Genomic DNA, 12,556 nt, shown 5'->3' with positions numbered 1-12,556 from the left:
TCCTAGAAGGCACTCCTCCTGTCTTGACAATCTAATAACAAATGTATACAAATGTGATTTTGAGCTAGGCTTACTTAATGTCGATTACCTGTCAGACCATAGAGGTATATGGGTGAAACTAATTACTAAAAAACCAAAAGAAGACGAGGAACAAACTCAGTGTGTCAGACTATCTACAGATACAAATATTAGCAAGTATAGACAAGAACTTAAGTCTATAGATTGGAATACTGTTATACATTCCTCCAGAAATGTTGATGAAGCCTTCAGCACATTCCTCAGAATCATTTCTGAAATCTTCCACACATGCTGTCCACTGGTTAAAAAACAAAAAAACAAAAAAGTTAGGAAACCTAGCCACTCAACTTTACAGAAGTGGTTTTCACCCCAATTACAAAAACTGAGACTATTGGTAATTACTTGTCATGATAAGGTCAAAAAGGGAGCAGTAGATAAAGAAACTTACAAAAACCTGAAGAGAAAATATAGATCTGAAATTAAAATAGCCAAGTGTAAGGCAAATGGTGATTTCATTGAAAAATCACACAATAAATGTAAGGCTGCATGGAAAGTAATAAAAGCAGAGCTAGATATGGATATAAACTACAAAGACAACACAAATGCTGCTAACGTCACTGCTGATGATTTCAATCACATTTTTGTCAACTCTGCCAATCTTAGCCTTCCAACCCATAGTAACCAGAATTCCAATTCAACACATACACCTATTTCTCACCCCATATCTGGCAGAAATTTTCAACATAACATTACAAACCTAGTGTCAGCTTGTAAATGGAGAGAAGTACAAGCAACTGATATAATTAAAGCAAACCTCTAAATTAGGATACTCTAGATCTGAAGATGTGTATGGCCTGTCAAACTATGTAATTAAAAAAGTTGTAGATCTCATAACATACCCTCTTTGCATACTGATAAACTGGATGCTCTCGAGTGGACACTTTCCAGAATGTCTCAAAAAAACAGTTGTCATACCATTATACAAAAAGGGTGACAAGTCCTGTATCAATAATTATAGACCAATTTCACTTGTGCCTATTCTCTCAAAAATAATAGAACATTGCATAATGCAGCAAATATGCATACACCTATCAGACAATAATATATTAAATGATTCTCAGTATGGATTCAGGTCAAACTTATCAACAGTCAAAGCAGTTGAAAACCTTATCTCTTTTGTACTAAGCGCATTTGAGTCAGAATTATCTGCTGAAGCCATTCTAATTGACTTGAGTAAGGCTTTTGACTCAGTTAACCACAAATTATTATTAGATAAACTGTGTTGCTATGGAATCAAACACTTGGAACTCTCACTAATTGAATCATACCTCAGCAATAGAAAACAAATAGTAAAGCATAATGACCAACAGTCACAGACTTTAAGTATAAAACGAGGTGTTCCTCAGGGCTCAGTGCTTGGCCCTCTACTATTTATATTGTTTGTAAATGACTTTCCGAACAACTTACCCTGTAAATCTATCCTCTATGCTGATGACACAACATTAGCTAATTCTGGAAAGGATATAAACATATTGAAGGAGGAAAGTGAAGAGTGTCTCAAAATATCTAATATCTGGTTTAAAGCTAATGACTTATCTATGAACCATGAAAAGACTGTCAAGATAATCTTCAGTTTATCAAACAGTAACATGGAGTTATCATCTGTTAAACTACTAGGAATACACATTGACTCAAAATTAACTTGGGACACACATACAGAAGATGTATGTCGAAAGCTATCACGAGTTATCTACCTACTAGCCAAACTACACACATGTATTACACAAGATTTATTGCTTCAGTCATACTATGCCTTCTTTCGTTGCCATCTACAATATGGCATTCTTTTATGGGGTAACTCTCCAGAAGCCAAAAAAATTTTCACTTGGCAGAAGAAAGCAATTAGACGTTTGTACGGAATCACTGACAACAAGACCTCATGTAGACCTTATTTTAGAGACTTAAAAATTCTCACAGTCCCATCTCTTTACATATATTGTTGCCTATTAAACATAAAAGAAAACTTAAACCACTACACTATAAGGAAATCAGTTCATCAACACAATACTCGACAAACAAATATGATTGATATACCCACAACCAGGCTTAAGAAAACCCAATCTAGCTATGAATACATAGGCATAAAATTATTCAACACTTTACCCGTACAGGCTCAATTGGTTTCAATGGATATTTTCAAAACTAAAACCAAAGTGTGGATGAAGAAAAATACTTTCTACAGTGTAGAAGAATTTCAGAATAGTTGTAAAGATGATCTAATTTATTGATAAACTAAGGCTTACTGTTATGTATAGTTATGGATGTAGAGGCAGCTAGCTATAAGCTAATAGGGTACAACACTATCTTTTTTTCCATGTAATATTTTTGCTATATGAAACATAATGTACAAATAGCTATAATACTTCTGACAACATTGATTTCATGTTAATGCTGATAAATTATGGCTTACTGTTATGTATGGATCTAGGTGTAGAGGCTGTTGTAAGCTAATAGTTTACAACATTGCTATATTTTTACTATGTAATATTTTGGTATGTAAAACATAATGTACAAATAACTGTAACTCTTCTGACGACACCGATTGCATGTAGGTGCTGAAAGATGGATAAAATAAATAAATAAATAAATAAATAATTTCCTAGTTTAGAAATGCCACTGCTACGCGAATTAGATTGCGCTCTGACGACCGTCATGCCTACGATAACTATGATTTTTCCCTTTCGAAGACTTTAGATTCGTGTCCGTTGCGCACAAAGTCCTCTAAACAAATCCTATGGTCTGTATAGCAAAGACCTTTTAACAATTGTACAGTGCAAGGAGGTTGGTACACTGCGTACGCCACAGATCTTAACAATTGCACCGATTACCAAAAATGTTTTTGTGGTACCGAGGGAAGATAGTTATATAAGTGGTGTCATCCCCCATCAAACGTTTGACAACTGCAATTTACACGTTTCTCTTCATACGGCAACTTTTTTGAAGTTTGTTGGCGCGTGTGGCAACAGCACTGTCATTCTCATGTGATGTTTAAGAACGTCGTCTGCAAATGACGTCAATGTCTGATGGCGATGTTTCAACTGTTATGAAATTATTACCCGCGTATCCGAGTCTTGTTTTTATTGGAACTTCATTAGTTTGTAATCGTTTTAAATCGCCGAACAACACATGGACTGCTTCTTTGCAGTGACAAGTTTATAGTTTGTTATGCGGAAATTAGATAGCACCCGGGATGTATCCTTCGCCAAATGAAAACTGTTATCTCGACTTACGTGTTAACGCCCCCATATGACAAGTAGTATATGCAGCTATGTAGTCAAAGAGAGGAAAATTGTGAACTCTTGAGAACATTATGGACCAGAATGAGTCTTGTTGTGAGACTTATAGATGTTGGCGCATCATTCAGCGGAATGTTGAATAAATCACAGCGTTTGCTTCTGGGCTTATTTGTTCTCCTGCTAGTTGATATTATTTGGGTGTCATCGTCAGAGCTGACCAAGGTAATAAAATATGTAATGTTGGGTTTCTTTGTTAAATACATGTTCTTGTTTACACTGTTAGAAAACTTAGCAGAAGTTAACATATGACGACCGAAAATATCCATCTAAGATAAAAAAAGATTTGGTCTATTACTGTCTAGAAATTATCGCAGCAAGATTCAGTGAAAGGAGATGACAATCTGCATGAAATATGTTGCCACAACAAGATATTTAGATGTCAGGAAACTAGACATAAGTATGATGAGTGAGGAGGGCTATTTGTTTACTGTTGGGCCATTCCATGTCAGTTCAACCAGGGGCTCCAGCTCACAGTCTCAGATTTGACTGAAATCTAGTACGCTAATTCTACGACGTGTGCAACACTCGTGTACAAAGTATTAGTTTCCCCTGCCAATTAGTTCCAGTATTATGACTTATGAAAGAAGGTGGCGTGATCTGTAAATTGCAACCTGCATCTAGCAATCTATCATTCAGACCCAACTTCAGGTCTTAATAACTTTGGTACTATTCCACACAGTCCACTGCAACTTTTACAACCCAGTAACATCCATTTAGAGAACACACTCCATGAATCAAAACACCAACAATATATTTCTGAAGGAAAATAAAAATTTCCAAAATATGATTAAAAAAATGTAATAGTTTAAAAGGTACATACTGTAAGTGCCCTCTACGCCAAATATAATTCACTCAAAAAAGGGTATAATTTTTTTGTGGTAAGCTTAATGTGGCCTAAACACACACAGAACTCATCATGCCCATATCAGTCACAAAAACTGAGTTACATGCACATGAAAATACAAAAATTTGAAAAATTACCTGAAAAACATTGATTTTCGAAGTGTGGTAGCACAAAAGGGACAAGTGGTATCCAGGCCAAATTTCACACACTGCATAAGTAGACCATAATGATATATATCTCAAAATTTCAGCATTTTATTGCAAGGCATTTGTGTACAATGGAAGTTGACAGATGTATTTGGTGATGTGGCCATTGTTCCACATCACAATTTTGTAAAAACATATCGTAAACTGTTCTGCCTCTTCTTATCCTCTCTCACAACTGTTTAATCACTAAGCAACAACATATAGACAGATTAAGACAACCTATCATTAATGTTTGCTGCACCTTAACTGCTAAAAACCAGTCAATTGTGATTCGAACAGAAGTTCTCCCACACTTTAGCTGCTGTACTCTGTACATTGAGTGGTAAATTGTACTGTCTTCCTGATACTGTGGTAGGAACTGGAACTGTCATAAGAATATGTTCAAAAGGAATCAAACACCTGTCTGCCAAACGTGGCCAATGAAATGATCTTGCTGGTGCCATGAAGTTCACAAATACACCGCCTTCTGCTTCACAGCACTCTGAAACACATCCTAAGTACTATTTGTTATCATAAACAGCAATAACGTAGCAACCTGGTTGTATGTTGCTGGTTTTGCTTCTGAATCCTGAGTCAGACACACTGTGAAGACACATGTTGTGCATGAACCTATAGTTATAACCGGACAGTCTGCTCATCTGCACATTGTCAGAGTCCGCTGGAGAGAAGTGATGATGGCTCCTTGTGCCTGGAACAGTTTTAACGTGTTCTAGTCTGCATTTTAGCAACTCTTCGACTGATTTCACCTCATCTTTCGAAACACAGAATGATTGTATGCCAGAGATATTTTTCTGTGCTCAGGTAAATAATTGAAGAGGTGTTAGAATGTGACCTTCTGTAGGGTGCTGCAGAAAAAAATAGCTCGTGATGCCATGTGCTTAATGATGGCACCAATACCATCACATACATTTTGACCATGACTTGTTGCAAAAAAATTCCATTCTGCGTGAATCTAAAAATCATGGTAATGCACCCATAAATTTTTGAGATTTTTACAGTTTTTGTACTGACTAACTGCCCCATCACTGAAATATTTCGCAAAATGTATGTGAGGCAGCTTGTTTTCCACATATGCCCTGACAGTGCGAATGTGGGCATGAACTGCAATGGCATCATGAATTAAACAGTCACTGAAAACGCACAGGTTCATGACAGACACATCACCTGATTCACCTCTAAAGTAAATCGCAAATGGCTGGAGAGTTGCTTGACTGTTGTCCCAATGATATCCTTGGATTGCATCTTGAACTATAAATGAATAATTTTCAGAAAAGTCTAGTATTACTATAATTTCATCTTGTTTCAAATTATCCGTACAAAACTGGAGTTAAGCCGATTGTGCTGTTGCTGTGAAGCTGTGTGTGGTCAATTTTGTCCATTTTCTGACAACACATTTTAACAAAATCTTCCACTGTACTTTGCTTTGTCTCAAGACTTGTGCGATCCATGTGTGTCCATTGTTTATAAGAAACAAGTTCATCGTCATCCATAAGGAGTTCACCATACAGTTTGTTATTCATGTGTTCTGCAAGATTTGCCTTACCAGGAGACTTTTCACACCTGTGTATCATGCACTGGTAGGAACTGATGTCACGCACTAGCAGCTTCATTACACCTTTGTAATCGAGACCAGAATCCTTTATAGCAGCAAACACCAGCTTAGCATTTTGATGGGTCTCACACACACAAACATTGTGTGTGCCACTTGCACTTACAGGCACTACCCAATTTGGCCGAAGACTGAAAAAAGACGATAAACCTACTTTGGTATTGGGATACTTTTTTCCAGGCATTATTTGGCTGTAGTCATTATTTTCATAAAACTCTGACACTAGCACCTTTATTTCTGAACTCAGTTGCTTACCCTGAGCCTGCTGAAGTTGTGGAAGCACTCCTTGGGTTGCTTTTATTTTCCTAGCTTGCTTTACCATATATGTAGCTACATTGAATTCCTTTGCAGTGTAGTCAATAGATCAGCCGGAAGGTGCAAGGGTAAGAATAGCTACTTTTTTCTGGTGTGTGGATATGGCACATTTTTCTTTCAAATCATGCACAATTTTGTCCAAATCAGAGCATTTCCGGCATGATTTCTGTTCCTTTGGAGCAGATAGTTCTTCCTCTTCCACCATTAGTGTGTCAGCTATTTTGTGTTTTAATTCCATTTGAGCTTCTTGTAGTTTTCTTCTACCATAGCTGGGTCTGTCTCTTTTCCTAACTTTGTGTGTCTTCATAGGAGACAAACCAAGAGCATTCACTGAAGTATTTAATTGCTCATCCGCTGTGGTTGTCGGTGGCTGATACTCTTTGTCACTGTCATGTAAATTATCAGAATATTCTTCATTTTTTAGCAGTGTAACACACCTGGAACATAACTTTTGTCCTGGTTTCATGTTAAGTCCCTCGCACTGATTCACTTTCAATACTGATTTTATATCAATTTCTCTGAGGCTACACTTCACTGTCTTCTTATGAATCCTAAATGAATCGAAACAACTTCTTTGTAGGAAAGAACACTTATCCAGAAACACTTTCATATGATGATAACAAACACTAAAGTTTCCTGGAACTGTACTTCTTGTGCCCACAGGGTGTATCCCAGATCTCCATAGCAACAAATCTTGGTCCGATTCATCCAGATCATACAGTACAAAGCGAGTGCCACATTTTGTTCCATTTGTTGTTTTATGACATTCAGATGCTTGTGCTCTACCAATACTGCAACTTGTTTGAACAAAAGCACCACTAGTACACTCTTCTGCCTCCATACTGACTTTCCACAACAGTACTGACCAGTCTGAACTAGAATCTTAAAAACATGACTAACCTGTAATTGTTGTTTGTTTCCTTTGCTGTTCCTGCCTAACAATGACTCATTCTGTCCCTGAAAACTACCATTGCTTAACTTTCTGTTGTGTAATGGTTCCCAACAATTGCTGCAAAACAAGCTGTCTGCATCATCACTATTACTTGCTAAATCGTGTTAAAAGAAACAGAACCAAATACATCTCTATCAACTTTTATTGTACACAAATGCCTTGCAATAACAAGTTGGAATTTTGCCACATATTATATTATGGTCTACTTATGCAGTGTTTGAAATTTGGCTTGGATATCACTTGTCCCTTTTGTGCTACCACACTTCGAAAATCCATGTTTTTCAAGTAATTTTTCAAATTTTTATATTTTCGTGTGTATGTAACTCTGTTTGTGTGACTGATATGGACAAGATGAGTTCTGTGTGTGTTTAGGCTACATTAAGATTACCACAAAAAAAAATTATACCCTTTTTGAGTGAAATATATTTGGCATAGAGGGCACCTACAATATGTACCTTTTAAAGTAATTAGATTTTTTAAATCACATTTTGGAATTTTTATTTTCCCTCAGAAATATGTTGTTGGTGTTTTGATTCATACTGTGTGTTCTCTAAGTGGACGTTACTGGGTTGTAAAAATTTCATTGGACTGTGCAGAATAGTTTCAAAGTTATTAAGACCTGAAGTTGGGTCTGAAGATAGATTGCCAGATGCGTGTGGCAATTTCCGGATCACGTCACCTTCTTTCACAAGCCATAATTCTGGAACTAATTGGCAGGGGAACTTAAAATTTTGTACATGAGTGTTCGACAATTGGTAGCATTGGCGTGCTAAATTTCAGCCAAATCTGAGACTGTCAGCTGGAACATTTTCTCAAAATTGGTTGAAGTGACATGGAATGAACCAGTTAGGACCTGGAGTAGGACAAGAATGTAAATGTAGCACAGGAGATTGAGTGATAACTGATTACAAATACTGGCTACCATTAGGAGAATAGGCAAGTATGAGGAGATAGAAAGGTGTCTCGAGAAAAAGATTGAGTGTGCAAGTGGGATAGATAAAATAAAAGTAGCTCAGATGTGACTGCAGTCAGGAAATGAGAAATTAGTTAATCACCCAGGACGGCATTGTTGCCATATTGCTAGTGGTTAGCAGTAAGTGGCTGACAAGAGTTTATCACTACATGACTTCCAGGGGTAATGGAGTTGAAATAGCTTTAAAAGACTAAGTTCATGATGGGAAGAGCAAGGATGTCAGACTTAGATCCTAGTCACCATTAATAATCAACGTGACCAACATAAATGCGAAACAAAAACATTTTAATTAATGTATGTTAGTATAATATTAATTATGATTGCTTGGAGCATTATACTATTGCACTGATAATTAACATGTTGGAGACGTGTACCAAACAATCTGATTACAAACAAGTACACAGATATTAAGAATACAAGTAATTTCAGCTTATAATTAAACATGACGAACAGTGCATATGTGTACAGTGGTAATGAATTTATGAGCTTGTATAAATAAAGAGAATGAAACACCTGCTATAGATTGACACAATTATCAGGATTATTATAAACTGGGCAATGTGTGAAGCCTTCAAATGACTACCCTAACAGAATCTTATTGAAATCTTTCATGAAACTTAAAGAATTTCAGGTGATATTTAAAAACTATTGACATGAAAGATAGTGTCTAGGCACTCATAGATGGTGCAGGAACTGAAACTGAGGGTGGCAAAGAATAAGCAAAAATGCCGAACTCTGTTTCCAAATGTTCCTGTCCAAGGGAGGATCCAGGCCGACTGCACCAGTGTAATACTTGCACCACTCCAAAGATAAGTGACAGATATTAATGTCAGTAACATGGGGAAATGGATGAAATCACTAAACATATAAGATCTTCAGATTGTATATAGAACACTGTTGAATTAGCCCCTCCCTCTTTACCACTGTTATGTAGATCCATTATAAGGGAGGGGGATTGTGCTTAATGGCTGAAAGACAGCAAAGGTAATGTCTATGAGAAGCTAGGAGAAGTGCTCTCCAAAACTACTGACCAATGTAATTGGCATATATTAGTTGTAGAAGTTTACAACATATTCGAACATAATGCCATATCTTAAACAGAATGACCTCCTCCATGTCAAATAACATGGACTCCAGTAATATCTGTTACGTGAAATCCATCTTCGGCTTTTCTCACACGACTTCCTGAAAGCCATGGATCAAACTATCAAATGGACACAGTAATTGTTGTCTTCCAAAAACCATTTTACTCAATACTGCACCAGTCATTATTAATGACTAAAACCAACAGAGCCTTTACAGTTAATTCTAATAGAAGAAGTTGTGAGAGGCACAGATGTTCATAAATTTTTTGAATGATTTCGTGAAGCCTTCAGTTGCCATTTTCTTTAGTTCCTGTACAATTCGGCCATAGGCCATTTTCAAGTATTTTATGGATGATTTTTTGGTAATAAATGATGTCATATATGTTGTTGCTACTATGCATCATGTTATGCTCATAACACATGACATCATCTGTTACCAAAACATCATCCATAAAATACTTGAAAATGGCCTTAAGCCGAATTTGTACAATCATACAGGAAATAAAGAAAATGGCAGCTGAAGGCTTCAAGAAATCATTAAAAAAATTTATGGACATCTGTGCCTCTTACAACTTCTTCTACTAGAATTAACTGTAAAGGCTCTGTTGGTTTTAGTCATGTCATTTTGAGCAAAGTTACAAATGTAAAGAGTACTCCAGAGATGTTTTCCCTGCTTAGTTGAAAAGCTGCTGATGTGTAAGAATTTGATTGTTGTATGGATGTTGCAAACTTTCTTGGGCTGTCAACCTCTTGACTGTGCTGTCAAATCCATCACAAGGCTCTCTTCCATGAGCTGTTGCTGAAAAGTGCCATTCCGCCTCTCTGCTGAAATCAGCTTGATGGAAATTTAGATTGTAGAAGTTTCTCTTATTTTATACTGAGCAGCAGCACCATCAGAAAAGAATATATTGTTTTGGATTCAAAGTGCTTTATTGAAAAGTCGGTGAGGTTTTTCTGGAAGCAGTAGATAGTCACAGTGTTATGTTAAAGACAGTCTGAAATAACAGCATAACTGAGATGCTCTATTTCTGTTTCTCCTTTGTATTACACAACAAATGGGTTGACAGTGGTTTGTTCACTAGTCCAGTGGTAGCTCTGGACCTCTCATCCTGCATCATAAACGAGTAGTTCTCTGAAAAATCACAGTACACAGCAAACTGTGAATCCTTTAGGCTGCTTCTAATGTGTTTCATAAACTAATTTTTTTTTGTGGCTGTAAAGTCATGATGGACAAACATAGACAGCTTATTTCAAAATAAATTGATGAATCTGTTGTTGATTTTTGTAATGTTTCCTATTTGCACATGTCCACAGAAATCCACTGTCAAAGGTGACATCGTCTACCAGCATCACTGTCGAAGGTGACATTGTCTGCCAGCATTTCTTAGAAATGTCTTCTGAACTGTGGTCTCAATTTCCTGATTCCAAGATATGAATTACAGTCTTTCAAGTGATGCTCTGTTGACAGTGGATTGCAGAGAGCCTTTGCAAGGCAGTGTTTATATGTATTTCTCTTTTTGTACTGAGTTCAACTTAGCATTTTCAGTCACAAGTTTCAAATTGTAGTGAATGACACGTACACACACTATGTGTGTACCACTAGGGCCTACTAGAATAATTTTTTAGGCCTGAACTCTGCAAATTTGGAAAAAACTAGGAGGCATGTTAGGAAAATTTTATGTAAACAATCTGTATGCTTCCTTTAAATTATAAAACGCAACTCTCTGTGAAACTTAAATTTTCTGACCATTGCTGTTCTTCATTGAAACACAATCCTTTACTCCATGCATGGCCCTGCGTATGTCATCACTGTCATAAAATGATCAAATGGTATGGGCAGTTACTACTGGCAGACTTTTCTCTGGTTTTTGATATGGATTTTCCAAGATGCCTCTGTTCTGTAATAGCTCCTTTGCTTGCTGAATCATGTAATTTGGGGCATTGAACACTTGCCTTATCTTCCTTACACTCAAAGATTCATGCAGGCATGTTAAAATCATGGCTTTTTCTGGTGCTTGAATTTGTGAAGTTGCTGTACACATTGATTGAAACAGTGTTATCTGACACCTTTGTTGTCACTGTCAGAGCACTTCATCTTGACAAAAAGATTCCTTTTCATAGTAGAATCAGTTCTTTGTCTCTTTCGTGCAGAATATCTCTTAGATGCCATTGTTTTTCTATTTACAGCAGACTCTTCTGCCTGTTGAAGAGAAGTGTTAAGGGTCCACAAAACCTGAGAAATAAAAGTGGGTTCTTGATTCGAGTCTGGCCCTGCATTGTGGCCAGCATCCATTTCAGCTTGAGCAGCCTGCTCTTTTCAAAATGTACTAAGTGTGTTTCTGCACTGTCACAATGTTTTGCAATTTTTGGAATTTCACAAAAAAGTGTACATTTCCATTCTAAAATAGTTTTCACCTTTTGTTTGGCAATTATGGTTCACTGTTCCTAAGGACTGAAGCAATGTGAGATTGCACACTTGTTGCTTTTCTCCATCTTATTATCTCAATGTCTTAAATCTGCAAACCTGGAATTTGAAAGTAAAGAAATAAAAGCACTGTCTAGAATATATACAATGAAATTCATATTAGCCATTACCATTTTTTTTTAAATGCTGGAGTAATTCAGTTTTTTCCTTAACCTGGATTTTGTTGTAATGCTAGAGCTGCTGTTTCCTATTCCTCCAGAGGCATTTTAACGTTCACTCCTGGTATGTCCTAATCCAATGATGATCCAAAAATGAAACTTTGGGAAGTGTAAGAGCACAGTGCAAGGAAATTTTGTGATTTTTCAAAATATGGCTGTTTTAGATATTTAAAATTTCAAAAAACTTTTAAATTTTAAACACTGTCAGGTTGTTTACCAAATGAAAGCTCATCTAGAGAACCTTAAAATGACATGTTTTGCAGGTCTGTACTTCATCTAGTTTCAGAGAAAATGACAATTAATTATCCTGGGGAGTGTAGCAATTTTTAATGAACATTTGGAAATTCAACACTTAAAAATTTTTAATGGAATGACGAAAAAAAAATTTATGTTTTTTCATTCATAACTATGCAGGGACACTAGGTACACCAAATTACATCAAAATCTAAGTGCTCAAGGTAAATTTTCGTTGATAATTGTGTTAATTTAAAATGGAAAGATCCTGCTTCACTTTCATGCCCTTCAACTCTTATAACTGTACAAGTTGTATATAAC

The 12,556-nt window shown here is 36.4% G+C and overlaps 1 protein-coding gene across 2 annotated transcripts in view; it reads left to right on the top strand.

Annotated features, from left to right (window-relative positions):
• Positions 1-2,884: 2,884 nt before the first annotated feature.
• LOC126483929 (solute carrier family 35 member F5) overlaps positions 2,885-12,556 on the top strand; it is a 176,687-nt gene continuing 167,015 nt past the window's right edge. For both annotated transcript variants that reach the window (XM_050107206.1, XM_050107205.1), the window contains exon 1: positions 2,885-3,536. In XM_050107206.1, coding sequence (XP_049963163.1) covers positions 3,339-3,536 — 198 coding nt within the window. In that variant the 5' untranslated portion in view covers positions 2,885-3,338. The remainder of the gene's footprint in view (positions 3,537-12,556) is intronic.

Source organism: Schistocerca serialis, chromosome 6, assembly GCF_023864345.2.
Source record: "Schistocerca serialis cubense isolate TAMUIC-IGC-003099 chromosome 6, iqSchSeri2.2, whole genome shotgun sequence".
Lineage (NCBI taxonomy): Eukaryota > Metazoa > Arthropoda > Insecta > Orthoptera > Acrididae > Schistocerca > Schistocerca serialis.
The sequence above is the reverse complement of the archived record's forward strand: the minus strand, read 5'-3'. Positions and strand labels throughout refer to the sequence as shown.